The following is a 26,427-nucleotide window of genomic DNA, read 5'->3' as shown; positions in this document are numbered from 1 at the left end:
CTCGTCATGCTCTTTCTTTTTTTTTTTTTTTTTTTTTTTGTACGGAATAGATAATTAAGAGTGAAGAAGTTGAAACTTTTTTGTTAGTGTACAACTCATTTTGCGCCAATTTTCACAAGTGTTTGTCTTAGTCTAAATGAGAAGTGAAAAGGTTTTTATACTCTGGGATGCAACCGACATGTTCAAATGTTTGAAATCCCACACTGTTAGACCAATTTTAAGTTTCTTAAGTTATTTCCTTTAAGATATATATGAAACAGAAACCTAAGTAGACTGCGTTGCCTAAGCCGGTGGTGATGAGGCCGAAGCCTGCTCGCTCCCGAGACTGTCTACCCCTCATCCCATTCGCTGCGTCCACCAACCGGATTAAAGGAAATAATCGTTCAGTGCTAGTTTCAACCGAGAGCTGTTAGGCCGAGCGCGCTTCCTTGCTGCTTCCGCGCTGAGCGACTGAGCCTGGGTGGACAGGAAGGGGCTCTCCTGCGCCGCCCGCTGCCACCTCGGGCTCCCCGGCCTGGGAGTGGCAGCGGGCCGGCTGGCGCGGTCACCACCGGGGAGGGGCCGGGCCCTCCCGAGGACGCAGAAGTGCTTCGCAGGCCCGCACCACTGGGATCGGACCAAAGAGTCTCAGGGCCCCGCGTGTTCCCGGCCCCTGAGCTCCAGGCGCGCCCGCACACGCACTGCCTGCCACCCGGCTTCTGCCCACACGCTGCATGCGCGGTCCCAGGGCGCCCCTCGAGGCTCGCGGCTCCAGTGCGCGGGTGGCTCCGTTTTAATACCACGCGAACATTTGAGCATCCTGTGTCTCGCATCCCTCCTCTGAGCGCTAGGCTGGTTTGTTCTCTCCTATCTTAGATTTTGTTTGGGAATTTTGCTTTAGTGTGGACACTCAGCAGAAAAGTGCTTCCTTCCTGCCAGTTACCTATTAACAAAAACCTTTGATTTGTAGTTTAAAAGATTAGCCTCCGAGTTCTCATAACTGCCTTGACGTTTGGGGTTTGTTCTGTTCTGTTAATTTTCTTTTGCTTTTTGTGTTTTTGTTTTTACTTTTGCATTTAAGACCATTAAATCTGATTTTGTTTTGCTCAAGTTTTGTTTTGTTTTTTGTTTTACCTTTTCTTTCTTTTTGGCTAGGGAAGGCAAAGATAGCCCAGCACTCAGGAAGGAGGCTTAAGGTTTTAAGAAACAAACACTTGCCTCAAAGAAAAAGCCTTTCTGAATCCAAGACACAGGAATATAAAAATGAAATCATCACAGATTGGTGGCGCCTCGTCGGGAAGTCGGTGGGAGGTTGCGGGAAGGCCTGTGTCGGTGCAGAGGCCGGCCCACGGCGCCCGCGAAGGGACCCGCTCCTAAAAGACCTCGTGAGCAGAGAGAATCCAAGCCAGGGCCTTTCGGCAACGCAGCTTGGCCTTGACGCGAGAGCCACGGGCCGCCACGGGCTGGCTTAGTTTAGTGTTGGTGTCATGGAATGGCGGCATTATCTATCTATCTATCTATCTATCTATCTCCTTGCTATTGATTTCTTTGCTCTTTTACTTAGTTAAGGAGAAAGCTGAGCGGCCGGGCGCGGTCAGTCTCCGGAGCAGGCCAGGTCTTGGCCACCCGTCCCTGGGGAGGGCCTGTGCCACAGACACGCAGCCTCCCTCCCCACTCCAGGCAGCGGGGCCTCCCCAGGGACCAGGGCCTCGGGCAGCGCCCTGGAGAGGAGGCGGGTTCAGGCCCCAAGACCTCCCCAAGGCCCCTGTCCCTGCCAGCCCCAGCCAGAGAGGCCTCTGGAGAGCGGCCGCTGTCCTCCCTCCTGATGCTGGGACTGAGCCAGGGAACCGGGGAGTCACCCTAAGTCTCAGTGCAGCGAAATCCTTGTTCCCTGTGAGCTTCGCCGTGTGAACAGGCTTCTAGCCAGAAATCCCCAGCATCTCCCGGGGAGTTTGACTTTGGGGGCCGGCGCAGGGAAGGCGTTAGCTTCTGAAACGACGGCCCGGAGCTGGTCTTCTGGAGGCCGGCCTGCAAAGCGAAATTCCCTCTGTTTTTTTCCCGTCATGCACAGGCCGGGAGCGTGGCTCAGTGGTCAAGCATTTGCCCGGCACCCTGAGGTCCTGCAGCCATCCCTAGCTCCAAAAATAAGTCCAACCCAAAAGAAACCGTTGGTTAAAAATATTTACTTAGATTCATCCTGTTGGATTTTGAAGAAAAAAAATAAAGAATAGATAATGTTAGCTTATCAAAAATTTGGTTGTGTAAACACCACAGAGCCTTGTGGGTTCTCTCTTGGCCTCTCACTTGAGCGGCTCTGGATTTGTGAACCTGATTCTAGCCATCAGCCGTTCCCTGCATCCCCGCTGCGCCCCGGCTCGGCTTTTCATGCAGGCGCCCAGCGGTGGCTTTCTGCGCTGGCCGTGCCTCCAAGCAGAGTACTGTGACCGGTTCCCTCCTGAAGTACTTAGTCCCGAAGTGCGTAGTCACAGCCGCCATCTCGAGTGACTGCGAGCCGGGCTTCCTCTGGGCCTGTGCGGTGCCAGGTGGGTTCTCCCCCGGTGAGGGGCACCTGCCTTAACCCGGCTAGTTGAGACAGCACAGCGGGTTGCCCTCCTGCTTTGCCTCGGGCCTGGGAAAGACTAGTCAATTGGAGCCGCAAAGCCGACCTCTGGCCTTCCCTTCTGCGTGCTCTCCGCGGCTGGATGGGAGCAGCAGGGAGACCTGCCCCGTTCCTGCCCGAGGCAGCCCGGCCGTCACTCGCCAGCTGTCTTGGGTGGCAGCGGCAGAGCTGAGCCTGGATCCCAGGGCAGGCGCTGGCCTCAGCGCAGCACGGCACCCCACAGCCTTTCATGACGGCTCCATTTTGGGTTTTCTGTCTGCCTCTTGGTCACTAAAAATAAACAGCAAGCACTTGTAAGTGACCAGTCGCAAGGACCTAACCAAGCCTAAGAGAGATCGATGGAGACTCGAGAGGGCTCTGGGCCCCTCCTCCTCCGCTCCTGCCCTGGGGCTCAGCGTTCCTGTGTTGTACAGTAGATGGCTAGACATTTTTGTATACTGGTGTGTTTTAAGTTATTGATTTGTTTTATATGAAATAATTTATTTTTCAGGTACCATTTTTCATTTTAACTTTGTTTTTACCTGGGCTTGTTTTCAATAAAGTCTGACACTGCTGTCCAAAAGTCAACAATGAAATGAATCCTATTGTGTTTTCTTGAGGATACTCATGTAACCAGCTTTTAAAAGTGACTTTCAGGAAAAGAGGGAAAAGAAAAAAGCCCTCACCGGGTTCCACATCCCCCGCTGCCTTTTTCTTTTCTTTTTCTTTAAATCCTCGTGAATCAATGTTCTTTAGTGTTTTAGGAGGAAAAAGCAAACCTAGATTTTGATAATCCAGAAGATTTCAGACTAATGAAGCTTTGAAAGAAGACCATTTTTCAAAGTCTTGGTGAAGTGTGACTATTTTTTGTCAATGGCTTTCTCAAAGAGAATGAAACTTTTGCACCATTTTCAGAGTTTTTATAGAGATGCCAAATTGATATATTTACATGTAATGGAAACATGAAAAAGTTTTATTAAACAATTGTTCATAGCTGTGTAGACATTTTAATTCAGTTTCCAAAACTCTCAGAAGCGTATTTTTGAAATACGGAGCGACATGGTCTGGGGCGTTGCCGATGATTCCAGACCGATGCGATTGTCCGGAACACGTCTCATTCCGCAGGTGTCAGGTCTGTGTTAAATGCTGTATGTTACCAATGACTGGAATTCTGTGATATTTTGGTAATAAATGAAGTGGGACATTGAGATGTGATGGTGTAGGGTGGTCGTGTGTGACGCGGGCAGCCATGCCAGCGAGGCCGCCAGGTGACTTCCGGCCTCGTTGGGGAGCCTGGCCGCAGGGCCGTGGCCGGCAGGCTGCTGTGTGTGGGCCCCCGGCTTCCCACCTCCGGACACCCAGATGTCCGCTCCCCCTGGGCGAGCTCACCAGCCAGCCTCCTCCCGAGACCCAGAGGCCCTCCCTCGCCCCTCCACATCAGTCTACCCCAGGGTCCCCACGCCAGCCCGCGCCTAGCCTGGCCTCCCTTCCCCCAAGAGCACTTGTGGTCCTGGCTCTCCTAGACCCACATATGGCCCACGGAGGCCATCCCAGCGACTTCTGGAGGTCAGCCCCTTTGGGGATGGGAGAGCAAGTCAGAGTCCAGCCTACCCAGAGTCCAGGTGCCGGATGGTCAGCGGCGTGGCACATGCCTGTGATCCCAGGCCTTGGGCGACTGAGGCAGGAGGGTCACACGTTCCGGGACAGCTTAACAAGGAGTGAGACTCTCCAACCTAGCAAGATCTAGTCTCAAAGTAAAGATAAAATGGGGCTGGGGGTGTAGCTGGACAGTGGAATGCCTCTGGGTTCCATCCCCAGTGCCACACACACACAAGAGCACAGGGTTTTGGCACAAGGCCAGAGCCTCGGCCGCAGGATGCTGACCTTCCAGGCCTGCATCCTCCTGGGCCAGCTCTCCTGCCCAGGGCCGCCACCGACTGTTGGGTGGCCGCTAGCTTGTTCACGGTTTCGGTCATCAGTGGACTATGTGTGTGTGTGTGTGTGTGTGGAACTGGGGGTTGAACCTAGGCACACTCAACCCCCGAGCTACAGCCCTGGCCCTATTTTTTTTTTTATTCTTTATTTTGAAGCAGGATCTCACTAAGTGGTGGAGGGCCGCACAAGAAGCCGAGGCTGAGCCAGGCATGGTGGCGCACTCTTGTAATCCCAGCACTTAGGAGGCTAGGACAGGAGGATCAATTGCAGGTTCAAGGCCAGCCTCAGCTACTTAGTGAGGTTCTCTGCAACTTAGACAGTTTCAAAAATAAAGAAGAAAAAATAGGGCTGGGGATGTAGCTTGGAGATGGAATGCCCCTGGGTTCTATCCCCAGTACCACACAAAAAGAAAAAAAAATGCTCAGGCTAGCCATGAACCTGTGACTTTCCTGTCTCAGCCTCCCAAGTAATAGGATTACAAGGGTGTGCCACCATGCCCAGTGTCCTTGTGGACTGTGTGTCTGCGTGTGTGTGTGCATGCGTGTGTGTGTGTGAAAATCCACCTTTCCCCTTATCCCAAGGACTGCGCCCTGCTGTAGGTTGTCTCAAGTGAGACATCGAATGCAAGAGCCCAGGGAGGAGGAGAGGGAGGCCGAGGGAGGAGGAGAGGGAGGCCGAGGGAGGCCCAGGGAGGAGGAGAGGGAGGCCCAGGGAGGAGGAGAGGGAGGCCCAGGGAGGAGGAGAGGGAGGCCGAGGGAGGAGGAGAGGGAGGCCGAGGGAGGAAGGCGGGTCTGAACAGGAAATTGCAGCTCAGAGTGCTGCGTGGAGGGCCGAGAGGGAACAGGCCTCGGGACAGGATGCTGGCGGGACCCCGGACGAGAGTGGGGAGATGTCGGGGTGGTGTGGTGGCACACGCGGGCCCTCGTGGGTAAGCAGTGTAAACCACAGGCTGGTGACCCAAGCCACATGCCTGCTACAGGCAAGTGTGGAAGGGCTGGGGAGAGTGAGGCCCAGAGACTGTCCCTCGTGGAGCACCGGAGCCGGAGTCCAGGGGGATCACACAGTTCCTGCTCCACCTGTACAGAACCTGAGCGTTCGCCCACAGGAATAAAATTGCTGCGTCCAGGACAGCAGCTTTGTGGACAAGTACAGATGGTGTGGGGGGGATGGTCGGGTCAGACACACAGGGCTCTGGCAACCAGGAAACTCCAAGCTGGGCGTGGTGGCCACGCCTGTAATCCCAGTGCTTGGGAGGCTGAGACAAGAGGATCACAGGTTTAAGACCAGCCTCAGCAATGCACAAGACCGTTTCCAAATAAAGAATAGAGGGCCAGGTGTGTTGGCACATGTTTGTAATCCCAGTAGTTGGGAGGATGAGACCGGAGGATCCAGGTCCACAGATAGCCTCAGATACTTAGTGAGGCCCTCTGCAACTCAGTGAGACCCTGTTTCAAAGTAAAGAACAAAAAATAGGGCTGGGGGCATAGCTCAGAGGTAGAATGCCCCTGGGCTCCATCCCCAGTACTGCATAAAAGAAAAGAGAAAATAAAAGAGATAGCTCTTCAGGGTCACGTGGGCTTGTTAGAAGAGACACAGTTCAGCCCTGCGTGGTGGTGCACACTTGTCATCCCAGCATTTGAGAGGCTGAGACAGGAGGATCGCAGCTGGAAGACAGCCTTAGTGAGGCCCTTTGCAACTCAGTTTCAAAATAAAGAATAAAAACTAGGGCTGGGGGTGCAGCTCAGAGGTATGATGCCCCTGGGTTCCATCCCCAGCACTAAACATAAATAATACATGGCCAGGCATAGTGATCCAAGCTCGTAATTCCAGTACCTGGGAGGCTGAGACAGGAGGACCCCGGGTTCAAAGACAGCCCCAGCAAGTAATGAGACTCTGAACAACCTAGAGAGACCCTGTTTCAAGATGAAAATAGAAACGTGGGGCTGAGGGTGGCAGCTTGGAGATAGAATGCCTCTGGGTTCAGTCCCCAGTACCCCACACACCCACACACCAGGCTTCCTGGGCCCCGCAGGCGCTCTGGCACAGAAACGCACCTGGTGCCCACAGCTGTTATCCCTGGAGGAGCTGAACCAGAGATGGAGGAGGAAGTGATCCCGGGAGAAGGTGCAGGAGAAGAAAGGAAGCCCACGGAGAGGTGAGCAGATGGCGGACTTGAACAGCAGCTGTGAGCCCAGGAAGGCGCCCACTGGAAGGGCTGTGGGAGCTGGCACTCTGAGTCCACGAGGAAGGCGTGGCAGGGCGGTCCCTCCGGAGGCCTCCTCTGCCGTGCACACGACTCTTCTGCCTTGTACTCAAAGGCTTGCCTCTGCGTGTGTGTGTGTGTGTGTGTGCGCGCGCGCGCGCGCATGTGTGTGTTGCTAGGGACTAAACCCAGGGACATTCTACCTCGGAGCTGCACCCCTAGCCCTTTATTTACCTGTTTATTTATGGATTTATATCGTTTGGGTATTGGAGACTAAACCCAGGGGCAAGCCGGCCGTGGGGGCGCGCGCTTGTAATCCCCGAGCTTGGGAGGCTGAGACAGGAGGATCGCACAGGTTCGAAGCCAGCCTCAGCTACTTAGTGAGGCTCTCAGCAACTTAGTGAGACCCTGTTTCCAAATAAAATACAAAATAGGTCTGGGAGTAGAAAAGCCCCTGGGTTCCACCCCCAGTACCACAAAATCAACCAACCAACCAACCAACCCAGGGTCATTCATTCTACCTCCAAGCTACACCCCCAGCCCTGTTTTTTAGTCTTTAGTTTGAAACAGGATCTCACTAAGTTGCAGAGGGCCTCACTAAGTAGCTGAGGCTGTCCGCGAACCGCGATCCTCTGGTCTCAGCCTCCCGAATGCTGGGATCACAAGCGTACGCCACCACGCCCGGCTTTTCTTTTCTTTTTTTTGTTTTTAATTTATTTTTTGATTCTAGGGATTGAACCCAGAGGCATTCTGCCTCAGTGCGAGAACCCTAGCGCTATTCTATTTTTCTGTTTTTTAACACGGTCTCTCTCGCAAGGTGGCTGAGTCTCACTACTTGCTGAAGCTGACCACAAACATGCGATCCTCCTGTCTCAGCCTCCCCAAATCTGGGACGACAGGCGGGACCCGGCTCTTCCAAAACCCCGTCCTATCAGAAGACCAGCGCTCTAGGCATTCCCGCCCCAGTAGGCCCCGCCCCCGCGGCCGGAGGCGCGCTTTCCCTGGGAAGCCCTATCCAATCAGAGGGCTCGCCCCTCCGAAGCCCCGCCCCCGGCCCGGCTTTTTCCCAGGCCGCCGCGGATGACGCCATCCGGCCGCGCCGCGGGAAGGTCACGCGGGCTCTCCAACATGGCGGCGGCGGCGGCGCTGCGGGCCGGCTGGTGCCGCTGTCCGCGGGTGAGCGGACGTGCGGGGCCGGCGGAGCGGGCTTGGGGCTCGGGCGCGCAGCCTCCCGGGCCTCCCTCTCCCCGGCCCGCGCTCCCGCCCGGTCCCCGCGGCTGCGCGGGGCCGGGAGTCGGCGCGGGCCGGGCTGCAGCGAGCGAGGCCTGCGGGCGAGGGCCGGCGGGCGCCCCGCTGGCCAGCGCCGCGCGCTCGGGGGCGAGCGGTGGCCGGGGCGCGGCCCGGAGCACCGAGGGCCGGGCGCAGGCCAGAGGTGCGGGCGCAGCCGGGCCCTGCCCGCGGGCGCGTCCTCCACGACCTCGGCGCTCCGCGTGGACGCGGGGTCGCTCTCGCCGGCCCAGAGCCGGGCGCCGGGGCCTCGGCTTAGCAGTGAGGCGTGCGCCGCGCGCCCTCGTCCTGGCTCCGAGATGAGGCGCCCGAAACTCCGAAGGGCTAGGCAGCCTGCCCGGGGGCCCAGAGCTACTAGTGGGCGGCGACGTGGTCCAGAGCCCAGGCCGCCCGCGCCCAGAGGCACGCTGTTAGGGAAGGGGACACCTCAAAGGAAGCGCGATGTCAGCAACAAACCCCGGCGTCTGTGAATCACCCTTGATGGGGCTCGAGCCCAGGGGCTTTCCGCCTCCGAGCCACACCCACAGTTCTGTTTTATATTTTATCTCATTTGTGGTATTGGGGGTTGAGTCCAGGGACATTCTACCTTTGAGCTACTCCTCAAGCCCTATTTTATTTTTTTGTGTGGTACTGACGATGGAACCCAGGGGCCTTCTACCTCCGAACTACCTCCCAGCCCTACTTTTTATTCTTTATTTTGAAGCAGGGTCTCACTTAATTTTTGAGGGCCTGGCTGAGTTGCTGAGGCTGGCTTTGAGTGTGCAGTCCTCCTGTCTCAGCCTCCCAAGTACTGTGATAACAGGCACGCACCACCACACCCTCCTGAGTCAGCATTTAGAGGTTGAAGTTACACGCGTTTGGATTTGGGCCCAAGACCGAGGTGGAACGAACTTCAGGTTTCATCCTAACGAGATTTCTCACATGTTAGCCTCCACGTCTGCTTCCGACAGTTCCTGATGTCGGTGTTTCTGGGATCAGTGCATATAGGCATTAAGAGAAATAAAGCACGTTACTTACAGCCCAGGAGTTAGTGTCCAACAACCAGGCAACAGCAGGTGGTACCTTCGTTCGTTTGGGATATCTCTGTGGTTCCCAGAGCCAAGAGGCGCAGGGGACAGGGAGAGAAAAGGCCCAGAAGGGGAAGCACTGCTGCTGGGCACCTGTCGAATGCACCGGCTCCTGCGCTGGGTGTTGGCTTGCAGATCTGAACAGGACCCTGATGCAGCTTAACCCATCATTTGTAGGGGAAGAAAGTGCCTTTCACGTGCGGTTAGCGGGGAGTGGGCTTTCAGCCCGGGACGACTTGCCACCGCCGTCCTTTCAGATGGAGGGACTAATTTGCAGTAGTGCTGTTCTCCTTCCTTGCTGACAGGTTCTCTGTGATCCCGCCCCTCGTGCCTAGTACCCGGGGCTGGCCTGGAACCTGCGATCCTCCTGCCAGCCTCCCAAGTACTGGGATTACACGCGTGCCACTGTGCCCAGCTTCCCCTGTGTTTTGAGTGGCCCCTCACTCCCCGGTCCTCTTGTGTAAACTGGCCTTTCTCTTCTCTCCCTATTAGAGAGGCCTCAGCAGTGGAGTCCAGTTTCTTTCCAGCCTCAACCTAACCCATGGTTCAGCCTTCCAGAGAGGCCGGCCAGGAGGAGAGCTGCCGCTGGTGAGTAACCCAAGACTCCAACAGGCAGGCCGAGGGGAGGTTTGAAAAGTAGGGCTTCAGCTGGGCGCGTTGGTGCACACCAGTAATCCCGGTGCCTCCGAGGTACCTCCGATGGAAGGTTTGAGCCCAGCCTCAGCTACGTAGCAAAGCCTGTTTCAAAATAAAAGGGCTGGGAGCCGGGCGTGGTGGCGCAGGCTTGTAATTCCAGCATTCTGGGGGCTGAGACCAGAGGATCGCGGTTCAAGGACAGCCTCAGCCACTTAGCGAGGCCCTTTGCAACTCAGACCCTGTTTCAGAAATAAAAAGAATAAAAAATATAGGGCTGGGGGTGTAGCTCAGAGGTAGAATGCCCCTGGGTTCCATCCCCAGTACCACCAAAAAATTAAAAAATAGAATAATAGGGCTGGGGATATACCTTGGAGGTAGAACACCTCTGGGTTCAAGCCCTACTACCAAAATAAGTAAATAAATAGGGCTGAGGCTGTAGCTCAGAGGTGGAGCCCGGGCTCAGTGCAGTACTGCCAGCAAGACTAGCACAATGTCATTGGCAGGTGAGGGCGGGCTTGCTGCCGGGGCTCGCAGGCGTGGGCTTGTGTGCAGGCGTGTGCTGGGCTTCTCGGAAGCCCAGAGGAGTCCACCAGCCTCCTTGTTGTGGGAGCCACAGGGCACTTGGCTCGATAGCAAGACAAGGCCCCTGGGCTGAGCAGCGCCCCTCCCTGGAGCGCTGCCCGTGGGTCTCCCACAAAGCACGGCTGGGCCCTTTCTGGTAGGTGGCCTCGTGGGCACCAGAGTTTCGCTGTCTCTGCCCCTCCTCTTGAGCCATGCCTGTGTTGGAGCGGCCTGTTGCTGGCCTCATAGCCGCTCCCCTGCCCCAGGCGCGGTGTGTGGGGCAGGCCTGGGGCACTTTGCCTTGGTTGTCCAGGGCTGGAGGGCTGGCACAGTGGCGGGCTCCCTGTGAAGGGCTGGCTGGGGTGGGCAGTGAGAAGGCCGGGTCCTGGAGCAGCGCCAGGCAGGGGTCACTGTGTCTGGCCGCCAGTGCTGACCTGGAGTGGCCGCCTTGGCCACTCCGCGTGACGCGATCTTGTTCTCTGAGCTCAGTCTCTCTGTGCGCCCGCTTCCCTCTGAGGTCAGGCTCCGTGTGATCTGAAGCCCTGAACCGTGGCGACCTTGGTTCCCATGTCGCGTCCCAGGCCCAGCATCGTGGAGAGGGAGGGTCATGGGTGACCTGAGTGCCAGCCGGTGCCAGGAGTAGCCCTCGATCGCTGAGAGGGCAGGAGGAAGTGATCCCAGCCCAGGAGCCCCGGGAGGAGCGCCCGGCGCTGGGCCCTTGTGGGTCAGGACCTTCCGTGCGGCAGTTGACTTGGGTTCCCTTGCGGGAGGGAGTGTGACTGCCCGTCAGGACTCAGCCCTGCCCGTACCTGGTCCTCGACATTTCCATTACAGGTGTTCACAGCCAAGGAGCCTGCATCTCCATTTGCTTTATCTGGGTGGGTGGATGGATGGGTGAGTGGATGGACATACAGATGGATGAGTGGATGGGTGGCTAAATGGGTAGGTGGATGGATCGATGGACGGCGGCTGGCTGGCTGGCTGGTTGGACGAACGGGTGGGTGGATGGATGGACGGACAGGTGGGTGGATGGATGGATTGGCAGACGGATGGATGGGTGGCTAGATGGGTGGGTGGAGGGGTGAGGGGTGTTTGGAGGGGCCTCGGGCATGCGGGCTGTGATGAGACGTGTGATGGAGACTCCTAAAGGGCCACCGCACTGGGTGGACGGGCCGTGGCCCGGGCTCTCCAAGCTGTCGAGGATCGCGGGCCGCTACCAGATGCAGAGGACGCAGACTGGATGCCCCGTCTGTCTCCTTCTGGACATGATGTCAAGCTCCCGGCGGCAGCCAGCGCTTCTGCGTGCGCTCCTGTTTTGATTTCAGTGTTGCTCTCCCTGGGCCTGGCGCACCGAGCACCAGGCGCCTGACTGCAAATGTGACCGGGAAAACCAGAAGGCAGAGAACCCCTTGCCGCAGTCTGGGCGGGTTCCTGCTACTCCTCCAGCACTGCCCGTCTGGGTACTTTGTTTCTGTGGTGCTGGGGTCACCCAGCCCTCCTTTGTTTGTTTTGAAACTAAGTTGCCGAGGCTGGCCTTGAATTTGAGGTTTCCCTGTCTCGGCCTCCCACTCCGGGATTAGGTAGTGTGCCACCAAGCCTGGCTGGTTCACTTATTTTGTTGTTTGTTTTGGTATTGAGCATTGAACCCAGGGGCATTTTACCTCCGAGCCACCCCCAGCCCTATTTCATTTTCATTTTCATTTTCAAACAGGGTCTCCGTAGGTTGGAGTCTCACTCACTCTTGGTGAGGTTGTCCTCAGACCTGGCCCTCCTGTCTCACCTCCCAGGTACTGAGGTTGAGTCCTCCTGTCTCACCTCCCAGGTACTGAGGTTGAGTCCTCCTGTCTCACCTCCCAGGTACTGAGGTTGAGTCCTCCTGTCTCACCTCCCAGGTACTGAGGTTGAGTCCTCCTGTCTCACCTCCCAGGTACTGAGGTTGAGTCCTCCTGTCTCACCTCCCAGGTACTGAGGTTGAGTCCTCCTGTCTCACCTCCCAGGTACTGAGGTTGAGTCCTCCTGTCTCACCTCCCAGGTACTGAGGTTGAGTCCTCCTGTCTCACCTCCCAGGTACTGAGGTTGAGTCCTCCTGTCTCACCTCCCAGGTACTGAGGTTGAGTCCTCCTGTCTCACCTCCCAGGTACTGAGGTTAAGTCCTCCTGTCTCACCTCCCAGGTACTGAGGTTAAGTCCTCCTGTCTCACCTCCCAGGTACTGAGGTTAAGCCCTCCTGTCTCACCTCCCAGGTACTGAGGTTAAGTCCTCCTGTCTCACCTCCCAGGTACTGAGGTTGAGTGTGTGCACCACGCCTGGCTCACGTTTGCCTCACACATCCTGTGTTTCTGACAACTCGCAGTGTCTTGCAAGTGTTCAGATCCCTTCAGATCGCCCTGCCCCGAGGCGCCCCACTCCGCTGGTCCCTGGTCCCTGGCGGCGTCCCTGTTGAGCACCTTTCCAGAAGGTTGTGCGCCTGCGCTCTAGCACGGGGGCTTTCGCAGCCTGGCCGCCTTCACACTTAGTCCTAAGCACCGACGGTTCCCTCTGGCTTGACAGCGCATTTCTTTTTATTATTGAATAATGTTTCACCTGGATGTATAGTCGTTCCTTGGTGTCTGTAGGGGTTTAGTTCTAGAACCTCTCCCTGGATACCCAAACCTACAGGTCCTTTATGTGAAAAGGCATAGTAGCCAGGTGTGATGGTGCATGACAGGAGGATCACAGGTACACGGACAGACCTTGTTTCAAAATAAAAGTTTTTTTTTTTTTTTTTTTTTTTTTGGTGGTACCAGGGGTGGAACCCAGAGGCTTTCTACCTCCAGGCTATACTCCCAGATCCATTTTATATTTTTTATTTGGAAACAGGGTCTCACTAAGTAGCTAAGAGCCTCACTAAGTAGCTGAGGCTGGCTTCGAACCTGTGTGATCCTCCTGTCTCCGCCTCCCAAGCGCGGGGATTACAAGTGTGCGCCACCATGCCCGGCAAAATAAAAGTTTTTAAAAATGGGGTTAGGGGGCCGGGTGTGGTGGCACGTGCTTGTAATCCCCACGTTTGGGAGGTGGAGACAGGAGGATCGTGCAGGTTTGAAGCCAGCTTCGCAGGCTTAAGAGACCCTGCTTCCAAATAAAATATAAACTAGGTCTGGGGGTGTAGCCCGGAGGAGGAGGTCCCAGGCCGCCCGGCTGTGACCTGCCAGCTCAGGTTCCTGCGTGGCGGGATTTCTGGCGTGTGCTTTGCTTCCTTCTTAAACTTAGTGCTGATCTGTGGTAGTTTGAATCCCAGGATGCGAAACCTGTGGTGCAGAGGGCTAATGACTCACACACCCAGTAAACGAGGCATCCTCATTGTTAGCCATCTCCCGAGCAGGGACGTCTTGAGAGCCCCTCGCCCCCGCGGTGGTGACCAGGTGTCTCTATGTCTGTCCTTTCAGCCTCTTCTCTGATTGTTTCTTTGCATTCTCTCTAGTCCAGATCATATTCCTCTGGGAACAGAAAAGGTTTTCTGTCTGGCTTGCTGGATAACATTAAACAAGAATTAGCCAAAAACAAAGAGATGAAAGAAAGCATAAAAAAGTTTCGCGACGAGGCCAGGAAGCTGGAGGAGTCGGACGCCCTCCAGGAGGCCAGACGGAAATATGTGAGTCCGTGTTCGTTCCTGGGAGGGACGAGGGCACCAGGTCTCGGCCGTTCAGCGCGGTGTGGTCGGGAGTGGTCAGTGGAGGCGGTGTGGCGCGGCGCGGGGTCCCAGCTGGCCTGCTGGGCAGCCGTGCTGGGGGGCTGGTCATGGCACGGGCGTCATTGTTGCCCCGCTGGGGTCAGAGCGGTGCGGTCAGGCGGGGGCGTGGGCACAGGCTCCAGGGCAGCGGCTGGGAGCGGGCAGGCGGCAGAGTGAGGGAAGGCTCGAGCCAAGACACTCCAGTGGCCTTGCTGAGGAGCAGCGGAGCGCTCCTGCCGCCAGAGGCCTCGCCCGTGGGCCCTGGTTGGGCCTGCGACTGGACCTTTGATTGTAGGATAAATCTCACTGTTGTTAGAGAGTTTTTTTTTTTTTTTTTTTTTTTGTGGTACTGGGGATGGAACCCAGGGGCATTCAACCTTCGAGCTACACCCCCCCCCCCAGCCCTGTGTTTCATTCTTTATTTTGAAACAGGGTCTCCCTGAGTTGCAGAGGGCCTCACTAAGTAGCTGAGGCTGTCTGAGAACCGCGATGCTCCTGTCTCAGCCTCCCATGCTGGGATGATGCGCGTGCGCCACGCCTGCCTTGAGAGATGACATTTTAAGCCAGCGGAGCAGAGCGCCCGTCATCCCAGCACTGGGCGGCTGAGACAGGAGGATCGCGGCTCGTGCTCAACTTGGTGGGCTCCTGTTCTCAAAATAAAAAATACAAAGGGGTGGGGATGCGACTTGGAGGTGGAATGCCTTTGAGTTTCATCCCCAGCACCACAAAATAAAGGGAAACAACGTTGTTTTTCCTAGAAAACCATCGAGTCAGAGACTGTGCGCACCAGCGAGGCCATCAAGAAGCGGCTGGGGGAGCTGACGGGGACCGTGAAGGAGGTGAGGCGGCCAGGCGCCGGGGTGCTCCCCGTGCATGGGCTCCACTCCCTGGGGGAGAGCCGGTTAATCCTGGCTTTGGCGGGGAGCCCGGGTGCCAGCCCCAGGTCCCCAGCGCCCCCGCCAGGCCCGGAGTGTGCTCACTCAGCGCCACTCTCTGTCCGTCTCAGTAGAGTCTCGACGAGGTCAGCAAGAGTGACCTGGGCCGGAAGATCAAGGAGGGTGTGGAGGAGGCTGCCAAGACGGCCAAGCAGTCAGCAGAGTCGGTGTCCAAGGGCGGGGAGAAGCTGGGCAGGACGGCGGCCTTCAAAGCACTCTCCCAGGTGAGCCCACGGGTCCGGGCTGCGGGGCTGCCGGGCTGCAGCCCCGGGCACCCACGGCCTGTCCGCCCTCCTGCAGGGGGTGGAGTCTGTGAAGAAGGAGATCGATGAGAGTGTGCTGGGGCAGACGGGGCCCTACCGCAGGCCCGAGCGGCTCAGGAAGAGGACGGAGTTTGCCGGGGAGAGGTTGAAGGAAGACAGGGTCTTTGAGCCCAACGAGTAAGTCCCGGGAGGTCCTGCCCAAGCCGCTGGGCTCTGCCGGGCTCCAAGGCTCCCTGGAGGGGGAGAGGGCAGGGCAGAGAAGGTGGAGGCCAGCACAGGCCACCGCAGCCCTGGGCGTGGGCCGCGGCTCACCGCCGGCCTTCACAGGGAGGCCTTGGGGGTCGTGCTGCACAAGGACTCCAAGTGGTACCAGCAGTGGAAGGACTTCAGAGACAACAACGTGGTGTTCAGCCGTGAGTGGGGCCGCGGTGCGGGCGCAGTCCTTTCTGTCTCGGGTTCTCTCTCCATTGTGGTCCTGGGAATGGAGCCCAGGGCACTCTGCCTCTGAGCACTCCCAGCTGTCTTGTGAGCCTGTGATCCTCCTGCCTCAGCCTCCCAGCCCTGGAGTCACTGGCGCCGCCACCACGCCTGGCCGCACGCCCTCGGCAGGAGAGGAGGGCCGGCACCCTGTCAGGGCCACCGGTGGGCTGCACGGGTGCCGGCGTCGCTCCTGGCAGAGCACTTGGGTTTCCCAGGCGCCGAGCAGGAGTGCCGCTGCCGCACGCTCTGTCCCTGCTTGGCTTGTGAGGCCCCTGGGGGCCTGGAAGCAGCACCAACGGGTGGGCCCAGCCCTCGGCCCGCCCCCGGGTCTCAGGGCCGCGGCTGCGGAGGGAGCCGCGCTGTGCATCGCTGGCAGGGCCTTCCCCGCAGGCTTCTTCGAGATGAAGATGAGGTACGACGAGAGCGACAACGCGCTCATCCGCGCGTCCCGGGCCCTGACGGACAAGGTCACCGACGTGCTGGGTGAGGCCCCTGCGGGGCGCCGCCCTCCGGCCGCCAGGAGGGCCAGGGCTGACCCTGCGCCTCCGCTCCCCAGGGGGCCTGTTCTCCAAGACCGAGATGTCGGAGGTGCTCACGGAGGTCCTGCGGGTGGACCCGGCCTTCGACAAGGACCGCTTCCTGCAGCAGTGTGAGCAGGACATCATCCCCAACATCCTGGAGGTGCGCCGGCCCGCCCTGGCCCCCCGCCCGCTTGTGTGGCCCCGCTACTCCCCGCGCTCGCCCTGAGCCGGCCTCGCGCCCCGGGTCCTCGCCCTGCGCTCTGTCGACCTCAGGAGTGCTCACCGACCAGAGCGCCACCGGGGCTGTGCTTGTCAGGGAGGCCCGGCCCGGGTGGTTTCTCTGGTTTCCGGGGTCTTCCTACCACGGAGTGCGGCAGGAGGGAGTCCTGCCGGGCCGGTGCTTCTCGCGGGTACTGGTCTGTGCCCGCTCAGCCAGGGCTCCCTTGCGAGCAGCGCCTCTCCTCTCCTCCGTCCCCTGCCGGGGCAGTCTTGGGGACATTGTGGGGTACCCTGGCGGGCACTGATGAACACCAGATGCACCAGCCTGCTCACCCTTGCGCCACCTTTGCTTCCCAGGCCATGATTACTGGAGAGCTGGACATCCTCAAGGACTGGTGCTACGAAGCCGTGAGTGTTCCTTGCCTCCCGCCTCGCACGCAGAGCCCCTGAGGAGTGCTGCTGGGGTCCGCAGCCACATCCTCCCTCCCTCAGAAACAAGCCCTCCCGTCCTAGGGAGGCCGACAGCTGAGATCGCAGGTTGGAGGCCGGCCTCAGCAACTCACAGGCCATTTCAAGATACACAAAGTGGGGGTGGCTGGGAGGGAGAACCCCCCAGTCCCCATGCCAAAGGTGGAGTGGCTCCCCACCAGGCGTCCAGGGCGTCCTCCATTCCATGTTTGAAAACAGTTTTGGTTTTTTTTTGCGGTACTGGGGATTGAACCCAGGGTTGTTCTACCTCTGAGCTAGACCCCTAGCCCTATTTTACATTTTTATTTTGGAACAAGGTCTCACTAAGTTGCTGAGGCTGGCCGCGAACCTGCAGTCCTCCTGGGCCCTGGGATCGCACTGGCTCAGCCGGCTCCACGATAGCTCTGCTGAGGGAGTCGCAGGCGGTCCCAGCAGTGCAGTGGGAGGCTTCCCTCTGGCCTGGGCGGCACCTCACCAGAGCCGTGTCCCAGAGCTGGTCACCGTGCCCACCTCGGGGTCAGGAGGCCGCCCGGGAAAACAAGGCGAGCGCCCAGCAGGTCCATTAGCTGTCGGGACAGCGCAGGGACTACCCGCCCCAGGAGCAGCGTGTCCTGACGAGGCCCGGCGCTTCCCGGAGCCAGAGCCGAAGCTGGAGCGGCTCGCGCCTGCCCGCCCACCCTGCTGGGCCGCACCTCCTGGGCCCTGCCTGGCTCCCCCACCCTTGCGTGAAGCAGCCCGGAATCTTTTTCTGGCTGCTCTGTTCTGCACCCTGGTCACAAACAACTCGGGGAAATGCGGAGAAGGTTGTGTCAGGGATTCTTTTAAGTCCTCCCTCTCCGCGCCGTGACTAACCCAGCGGGCATTATGAGCTGTGGGTGCGTGGGTGCGTGTGCGTGTGCGTTTCTGGCTTGGGGACCATTCAGCTGTGGCCGATTATCTCAGCCAGGGAACCGCCGCTGCTCCTGAAAACAGCCCAAGTTCTAGCTGCTTCTACGGAGGTGCTGTGAAATGTCATCTCCAAGAAACCCGCAAGCGGGGCTGGCGCTATTTTCTCCTTCAGCCGATGGGTTATTTCCATAAAAAGCAGATGCCTTCGGAGCCTCCCATGCTAGGTGCCTGCCAAGCCCAGAGGCGGGAGTGTGAACGGGAGCCGCGGGCCGGAGGCCGCATCCTGTGTGCCAGGCACGGAGCCCGCTGGGCCCACCAGACAGGCGGCCCCGGGCTTAGGGCACATCTAGAAGAGGCGTTGAGTCCAGGCATGTCCAGGATTAGTGGGGGCCCAGCCCTGCCTAGAGTGTGCGTGCTGTGGGAGGGGGCCCAGCAGGGTCACCCACTCTGCTGGTTAATGCCGTGCCCCCTCTTGCTAACGAGCGAGCCTGCCACTCACCAGCAGGACTGGCGCCACCCTGGCTCCTGCCCCTCGTACCCAGGTGCGGGCCGCCTCCGGGCCATCCACGCGGCCCGCTGCTTCTCTTTGCAGACCTACAGCCAGCTGGCCCACCCGATCCAGCAGGCCAAGGCCCTGGGCCTCCAGTTCCATTCCCGCATCCTGGACATCGACAACGTGGACGTGAGTGCCCACAGGGTGGGACCACCTCGGGCGCAGTGCGGCTGCAGGGCCCTCTGCACAAGCTCCCTGGCCCTGAGTTGGAATACAGGCGGTCCCCAACCAAGCACTCTACCTCCGAGCTGTACCCCCAGCCCTGTTCTATATTCTTTGCTTTGAAACAGTGTCTTTGAGTTGCAAAGGGCCTCACTAAATAGCTGAGACTGTCTTCTAACCACTATCTTCCTGTCTCAGCCTCCCAAACGCTGGGATTACAAGCATGCGCCACCACGCCCTGCTAGCCCTTTCTATTTTTCATTTGAAGCAGGGTCTCACTCGCAGGGGCCTTACTAAGTTGCTAAGGCTGGCTGGGAAGCTGCAGCCCTCCTGTCCCAGCCTCCCAAGTCCTGGGAGTCATCCCAGCGCACACCACCACGCCCTGCATCACAAGTCTTTGTAACAACCTCATGGTAATATAGGTTTTGCCAGGCATGGTGAGTGTGCCTGTAACCCCAGTACTTAGAAAGCTGAGACAGGAGGGCCACAGGTCTCAGAAGGAGACAAGGGCCAGTCTCAGCAACATGGCAGGACACTGTGTTCAGCAATTTAGCCAGCAAGATAAAGTAAGCTGGGCGTGGTGGTGCACACTTGTAATCCCAGCACTGGGAGGCTGAGACAGGAGGTTCGCAGATGTCCTCAGCTGCTTAGTGAGGCCTTCGCAACTCAGTGAGACCCTGTTTCCAAATAAAGGATAACAAATAGGGCTGGGGGTGTGGCTCAGAGGTAGAAGCCCCTGGGTTCCATCCCCAGTACTGCCAAAAAGGGTGGGGGCAGATTGTACCTTGGAGGTAGACTTTCCTTCCCCGGGCTTCAACCCCAGCACTAAAAAGAACAAGACAGATAGGCTGGCTGTGTTAAGAATGGCCCAAATGTAGGCGATGGGCGTGTTCTGAGCCCCCTTCCGCGTGGTTTTCAGCCTGGCGGGTTGTGCGCGCCGTCGGGCAGGCTGGGGCTCTGGCCTCTGCTGCAGGCTGCTGGTGGCCGTGCACAGGCCACCGCCTTAGGGACATCACCGTCCAGGTGATGAGTGCAGTCACACCGTCCAGGTGTGGCTTGAGTGCACTTCGATTCCCCGGAGGTGGGCCAGCCCTGGACGGGGCGGGGCGCGATGCCCTCGAGCTGTGCCAGCCTCCTGAGCCCCCGCCCCTGCGCCCCGCAGCTGGCCATGGGCAAGATGATGGAGCAGGGCCCGGTGCTGATCATCACCTTCCAGGCCCAGCTGGTGATGGTGGTGCGGAACCCCAAAGGCGAGGTGGTGGAGGGGGACCCGGTGAGTGCCAGCGGCGCCGAGGCCAGAGCCTGGGGGTGGGCACCCGCAGACCAGGCCCTCACGCCCGGCTCCCGCAGGACAAGGTGCTGCGCATGCTGTACGTGTGGGCGCTCTGCCGGGACCAGGACGAGCTCAACCCCTACGCCGCCTGGCGCCTCCTGGACATCTCGGCCTCCAGCACGGAGCAGATCCTCTGAGCGCAGGCTGGCGGCCGGACTGTGGCCCCCGCAGCCGGCCGGGGCGCGCCTGGCGGGGCGTCGGCTCGAGGGCCGGGCCGGCCGACAGGTCCGTTTTTATGTTACCAGTGCTCTTCTGTACATAAAACCTGAGATTTGAAAATAATAAAACACCAAGCGCAGCCGAGCGGTGTGGACGTCCGAGTGCGCCGGGGGCGCTGGGGCGCTGGGGCGGCGGGGAGGGAGGGGCTCCGGCTCGGTCGCAGCCTCCGCGCCCCGCCCCGTCTCCATGGGAACCGCCGCGCCGCCCTCCTCCCTCCCTCCCTCCCTCGCTCGCTCGGGCTCCGCTCGCGGGCGGCGGGCGGCTGCGCGGGGCCGCGGGAGAGCGAGCGAGCGAGCGGCGGGCCGGCCGTCAGGCGGAGGCCAGGGTGAGGGGCGCGGCGGGCCGGGGCCGGGGCGGGGGGCGCGGGCGGCGCTCGCACCTGTTGTGCGCGGTGGGGCGGGCGGGCGGCGGGCGGGGGCCGGCGCGCTGAGCCCGCTCCTCCGCCCGCAGGCGGCGATGTGAGCATGAGCGCGGCGTGGACGCTGCCGCCCGCGCCGCTGCCGCCGTCGACGGGGCCGCCGGGCGCGGGGCTGGACGCCGAGCAGCGCACCGTGTTCGCCTTCGTGCTGTGCCTGCTCGTGGTGCTCGTGCTGCTGATGGTGCGCTGCGTGCGCATCCTGCTCGACCCCTACAGCCGCATGCCCGCCTCGTCCTGGACCGACCACAAGGAGGCGCTGGAGCGCGGCCAGTTCGACTACGCGCTCGTGTGACCGCCCCGGCCGGACCGCGGACCCGCCCTGACCCGCCATGGCTTCGGCGTCCGGGTGCGCGGAGCCCGCAGCGGAGCGGGCCGGGCCCGGCCGCACAGGTCAGCCGCCGCCCTGTCCAGCCCCCCGCCCGCCGCCCCCGGCCGCCCCCGGCCCTGCTCCTGAGGACGGCCATGACAATAAAAGCGATTCCTGAGCGCTTATGCATGCCAAGCCCTTGGCGCCTCCTGTCCCCAGCCTGTCGGGCGCGAGGTGGTCAGAGCGGGCGAGCGGGCTGCCCTCCGCCCTGCCTGCCGTCCGCGGCTGCAAGTGCGAGCCGGGGCGGCTTTTGCACGCCCCTTCCCCAGCCGTGCAGACATCCGTGTTCCTTCACGCACGCCTTTATTATTTCCATTTATTTTGTGTTACCGGGGATTGAGCCCCAGAGCATCCTCTCTCCGAATTACACCCTCAAGCCCTTATTTGCTTTTTGTCTTGAAACAGGATCTCGCTAGGCTGCAGGGAGCTTCCTTACGTTTCAGAGGCTGGTCTCAAACCTGTGTTCTCAGCCTCCCAGATACTGGGCGACATGCACACCTCCAGCGTGTGGAGGGATGTGTGACCACCTCTACCCCCAGCTCCAGCACAGCTAGGATCCCCACACACACACAAGTTCCCCTGATGGGGGGCTGCACCCCCACCCGTCCCTCCTGCCCCACTCCTCTGCGGCCCGGGAGCCTGTGGGTCTGGCCCCCGAAGCCCTGACCACCGAGTAGGCTGGCTCTGCTCCACCGCGTACCCGGGGGGAGCCGTGTGCAGCGCGTGGGGAGGAAAGAGCGTTTCTATAAAAGGAAAGCCGTGTGAAGGCGCTTGGTGTGAACAGAAAAATTACCCACTCCCAGACAACTAGTTAGGCTTGGGAGGCAGGCGCCGCCGAGAATCCTGCTTCCGCAGACCCGCCCGAGTGGGCGCCCAAGGCAGGGCCGTGGACTTGCTGCTTCCTGGGGTGCAGGGCCTGCAGGACCAGCTCACCCTCCTCCCCCCGCTGTGCTCCCCTTCCTGCTCCTTGGGCGTTGCTCAGGTCATAGGCCACCTCTGGACTAGGCCCCTTGCTCCAGCCCCTCCTGGCATGGTCACCCTGGCCTGAGCCCTGCCTCAGGGCTCCTCACAGGCTAACCACGAGGCCCTAGGCCCCCGCCCTTCAGGTTCCCCGCCCCTGTCCTTAAGTCAAGGGAAAAGGAGCCCAGCGGGAAGACCAGGACTTTATTGGAGGCCACAGGATGGATGCCCAGGGGCACAGGTCAGTTGGAGAAGGCCAGGGAAAGCTGGACCTGCGGGGTAGAAAGGGGATGCAGGTGTGGAGGTAACATGGGAGGTGGTCACAGCGGTGCCAGCTACGCCCCCCCCCCCCAGCAGAGAACAAGGCACAGGTGGGCTTGGTGGGCAGCCCCATCTGCCCGTGCAGGAGCTGGGGCTGCACGTAGGCAGAGGCCCGTGCCCCTGCTGGCTGCCCGCCCCAGGGGACTGCAGCTGGCCCCAGTTCTGGGAGCCCCAGTATGGAGCATCTAAAGCCAGCTCTGACGCCGTGTCAGGGACCTTCCGTGGTAATCCTTGTGATGACCCAGTGCCAGCTGGGCTCCGGCCGGGAGGTCAGGTGCGGCCCCCCGTCACCTCTCAGGGCAGGGCCGCCCGGCCCAGGAGCTCCAGGGGCACCAGGAACGGGTTCAGGGGGCAGATGCCCGCCGCCTGCCAGGCTGATCTCGGCCCAGCCTGCGCAGGGGCTGGGGCGGTGGGCTGGCTGGGCTCCTCTGGCGCCCTGGAGCCAGGCTCGGGGCTTCCACCAGAGGGGCAGGGCTGTGGGGCCGTGAGACGAGCGTAGGCCTCGGCCATATGCTCAGCCAGGGCCGTGCAGGGCAGGCGGGGCAGCTCGTCCTGAAGCGACATGAGCAGGTCGAGGACCACAGCAGACTCTAGTGCAGGGGGAAACGGGAGTGAGCGAGGCAGGCCCGGAGCCCTGCCCCGAGCGCTGCCCTCCCCACGCTCACCCGAGCGCTGCCCTCCCCACGCTCACCCGCTGCTGAGAGCTCCGGGCCGTGGTGGCCCCGTGAGGAACAGGACAGATACTTGTAGATCTTCTCAAAGTCCACGGTCAGGTCTCCCTCAGCGCAGGGGCTAGCCAGGGACTTGGCAGGTGCTCCAGGGGCGGGGCCGGGCACCCCGGGGGCGGAGCCCGGGGCCTCGGGGGCGGGGCCCGGCGCCGCGGGGGCGGGGCCGGGCGCCGCGGGGGCGGGGCCGGGCGCCGCGGGGGCGGGGCTTAGCAGCAGCGGCTTCCCACGGGCCTTGGTGGACTTGGGAGGCTTGGAGTGCAGGAGGCTGGCAGGCTCCGTGGCTGCGATGGTGAGCACCTGGCGGCAGAGCCATCGAGGAAGAGGACGGGGAAGGCCTTCATTCTCCACAGCGCCCCAGTGCCCCGCTGGGCCCTCTTCTCCCAGGTCACCGCCCTGCCACCCAGGAGAGTCCAGGAGACAGGAGGTGCCTCCCACACGGGTCCTCCGAGGCTCCGGCTGCCTAGTGCCTGGCTGGGGTCACAGAGCTGACAAGAGGCCCTGCGCTACATCTCCAGTCCCATCTTGTGTGGACACATGCACAACCCTGACCCGCACGGACCCCACTGGTAGGGACACCCCAGACCTGCTTGCGGGTGCCGTACCTGGGAGAAAGCCGTGGCCAGGGCTTCCTCCAGGGGACCGGTTGTCTTCTCAACTAGGTCCAGCCATACCTGGTGAAACCAGAAGGCAGCTCAGGGTCAGCCTGCACAGGGCTCTCCTACGCCCTGCCCCGGGGGTACAGCCCAGGTCCTCCAGCTCCCCCACTGGGGCCAGCCCCTCGAAGCCTTGCTGCCCACCCGCCTCACCTCTATGGGGGCCGGGGTCTGTGCTTCTCGGCGCCTGGCCCCCTGTGGGCCTCCTGGGTGCGCCCTCTTAACGGCCTCCCGGACCACTCGGCGTTTGAGCTGCTGGAGGAAGTTCCCGATCTGGGGAGCAGAGAGGCCAATGGACCCATTCTTGGCCGCTCCAGGGGGCCGCACAGCTCCCTAGCCTGCGGGTGGCCTGGGTGTCACGGACCCCTGGGGCTGTCCGGCCAAGTGTAACCTGGCCGAGTCGCAGGCCCAGGCTCGTTCTGGCTTCCCCCTGCAGCCAGGCCTGTCCATTTTCAGCCCACCCCATCCCGGATTCTCAATTCATCCTCATACCCACGGGCCCCCACGGCACGTCTGGCCAAGTCCCCAGCCTCAAACTTGGAGTTGGCCCCGCCCCTTAGGCTCACCCACTCACGTCCGGCTGTCCCATTCAGTCCTCCCCATCAGGCCCCGCCCACTCGCCCAGCCCACTTTCACCCACTCACGTTCCTCCCCTCAGCCGCAGGCCACGCCCCTCGCCCGGCCCACTTTCACCCACTCACACCCCTCCCCTCAGCCGCACGCTCCGCCCCTCGCCCGGCCACGCCCACAGGTTCACACTAAGGGGGTTTACTGCGGGCATCCCAGCGAGGCCCCGCCTCCGGCCCCGCCCAGTTTCACCCACTGACGTCCCTCCCCTCGGCCTCAGGCTCCGCCCCTCGCCCGGCCCAGTTTCACCCACTCACGTCCCTCCCCTCAGCCGCAGGCCACGCCCCTCGCCCGGCCCACTTTCACCCACTCACGTCCCTCCCCTCAGCCGCACGCTCCGCCCCTCGCCCGGCCACGCCCAAGGCTCACACTAAGGGGGTTTACTGCGGGCGTCCCAGCGAGGCCCCGCCTCCGGCCCCGCCCAGTTTCACCCACTCAGTCCCTCCCCTCGGCCTCAGGCTCCGCCCCTCGCCGGCCCAGTTTCACCCACTCACGTCGCGCCCCTCGCCCGGCCACGCCCAAGGCTCACACTAAGGGGGTTTACTGCGGGCGTCCCAGCGAGGCCCCGCCTCCGGCCCCGCCCAGTTTCACCCACTCACGTCCCGCCCCTCGCCCGGCCCCGCCCCTCGCCCGGCCCAGTTTCACCCACTCACGTCCCTCCCCTCAGCCGCAGGCCACGCCCCTCGCCCGGCCCAGTTTCACCCACTCACGTCCCTCCCCTCAGCCGCACGTCCCGCCCCTCGCCCGGCCCCGCCCCCAGGCTCACACAAAGGCGGTTTGCTGCGAGCGCCCGGCGAGGCCCCGCCCCGGCCCCGCCCCCAGCCTCGCTTCCGGCCGGGCCCGCGCCTCACCTCGGCCTCGCTGCGGCCGGGCAGCGCCGGGGCCAGCTCGCCGGCGTCCGGCTCCGGCCCGCCCCGCCGCGCCTGCAGGAGCCGCAGGAGATGGCGCTTCTCGCGGGAGCTCCAGGCCGCGGGGCCGGCCGCCTCGGCCAGGTAGCGCGCCGGGGCCACGCGGCGCCGCTGCGGGGGCTTCATGGCGCGGGCCGCCTCCCGCGCTACGGAGGCCGGCGTGCCGCGCTCGGGGCGGGGCGCCGCCCGCTCCTCCCCCGGCTCGGCCGCCTTCCGGGCGCTGAAGCTGCCGCGGGGGGCGGGCAGCTGTCCAGCTGCGGCCGGGCGCGCAGGCCGGGGGCTCGGGCCAGGGCCGGCTAAGGAATGGTGGACGGACCGCGGCGCGGCCGCCGCCCAGCGAGGAGCCGGGCGGGGTCGGGAAGAGGCGTGGCGCCCGGCTGAGGCGGGGATGGCGGTTCGCGGCCAGCCTCAGCTACTCAGGGCGGCCCTCCGCGACCCAGAGACCCGGCTTCAGAATAAAGAATAAAAATAAAATAGGGCAGCCCCTGGGTTCCATCCCCAGACCCGCAAAAAGGAAAGAAGAAGAAGAAGGGGAGCGAGGTGGGGGCCGCGCAGGTCCGGGGCAGGGCTTACTTTAAACCCAGACGGCAGGACGAGATGTCACTGTGGAGTCTCCGCTGGCACCGGGCTGCGGGGCGTGGGGGCCCGCCCGCCATGTTCTAGTCCCAGGCAGCCCTGACCCAGCACACACTAACCCACTAGAACTCAGCGGCTGAGCCCAGAGGGAGGGTGGGAGGGAAGGAGAGGAGACGGGCGATCCCAAAGGTCGATCCAGGGCGGTGGGTCCCGCGGCCCAGTCCCGAAGCCAGACTGGGTGCATCTTTGGAGGGCGGGAAGCTGCGCCCCGCTCCAGCGGGCGCTGGCCTCTTCCCTAAGTCTGGGGCCATACTGGGACCTGAGCCCGAATCCCGATTTCCCACCTAGTTCTTGTGCGACTAGTGTGGGCTCTTCCCAGCCAGAGCCGGCATTCTGCCATGGGTGGCCCTAGTCCCTGAATTCCAGTCCCAGGGTGATACCCATCTGAAGATTATTAGGAAGATAAATGCTGCCGGGCGTGGTGGCGCACGCTTGTCATCCCCGCGCTTGGGAGGCGGAGACAGGAGGATCGCGCAGGTTCGAAGCCAGCCGCGCGCGCTGGCTTAGGAGACCCTGTTTCCAAATAAAAAAGTATAAAAAATAGGTCTGGGAGTGTAGCCCGGAGATAGAAGGGCTTCCAGGAACCCCAGTACCACCAAAAAAAAAAAAAAAAAAAAAAAAAAAACCCCACAAAATAAAGAATACAAAATAGGGCTATGGGTGTAGCTGGGGGTTACAATGCCTCTGGGTTCCATCCCCCACAACACACACACACACACACACACACACACACACAAAGATAAACGTGTGTGAAGCAGTTCAAACCGTGCCTCCCTAAGTATGAGCCCTCAGG

At 61.2% G+C, this 26,427-nt stretch overlaps 3 protein-coding genes across 3 annotated transcripts; 2 read left to right on the top strand and 1 right to left on the bottom strand.

The window, feature by feature from the left end:
- Window positions 1-7,821: 7,821 nt before the first annotated feature.
- On the top strand, window positions 7,822-19,934 carry TIMM44 (translocase of inner mitochondrial membrane 44; the record flags this gene model as incomplete). The annotated part of the gene is made up of 13 exons (XM_080715213.1): window positions 7,822-7,892; window positions 9,563-9,658; window positions 13,727-13,897; window positions 14,734-14,814; window positions 14,985-15,134; window positions 15,211-15,350; window positions 15,501-15,586; window positions 16,044-16,136; window positions 16,210-16,334; window positions 16,751-16,801; window positions 18,342-18,431; window positions 19,627-19,737; window positions 19,815-19,934. The coding sequence occupies exons 1-13, from the start codon at window positions 7,845-7,847 to the stop codon at window positions 19,932-19,934; spliced, it is 1,362 nt and encodes a 453-aa protein (XP_080571339.1). The 5' UTR covers window positions 7,822-7,844.
- A 546-nt stretch (window positions 19,935-20,480) lies between these two features.
- CTXN1 (cortexin 1) lies at window positions 20,481-20,726 on the top strand (the record flags this gene model as incomplete). The annotated part of the gene is made up of 1 exon (XM_080714970.1): window positions 20,481-20,726. The coding sequence occupies one exon, from the start codon at window positions 20,481-20,483 to the stop codon at window positions 20,724-20,726; it is 246 nt and encodes an 81-aa protein (XP_080571096.1).
- A 1,650-nt stretch (window positions 20,727-22,376) lies between these two features.
- On the bottom strand, window positions 22,377-25,124 carry SNAPC2 (small nuclear RNA activating complex polypeptide 2; the record flags this gene model as incomplete). The annotated part of the gene is made up of 5 exons (XM_080715455.1): window positions 22,377-22,672; window positions 22,774-23,107; window positions 23,413-23,481; window positions 23,617-23,736; window positions 24,942-25,124. The coding sequence occupies 5 exons, from the start codon at window positions 25,122-25,124 to the stop codon at window positions 22,377-22,379; spliced, it is 1,002 nt and encodes a 333-aa protein (XP_080571581.1).
- Window positions 25,125-26,427: the final 1,303 nt, after the last annotated feature.

Source organism: Muscardinus avellanarius (genome assembly GCF_963383645.1).
Source record: "Muscardinus avellanarius genome assembly, chromosome: 18".
NCBI lineage: Eukaryota > Metazoa > Chordata > Mammalia > Rodentia > Gliridae > Muscardinus > Muscardinus avellanarius.
The sequence above is the reverse complement of the archived record's forward strand: the minus strand, read 5'-3'. Positions and strand labels throughout refer to the sequence as shown.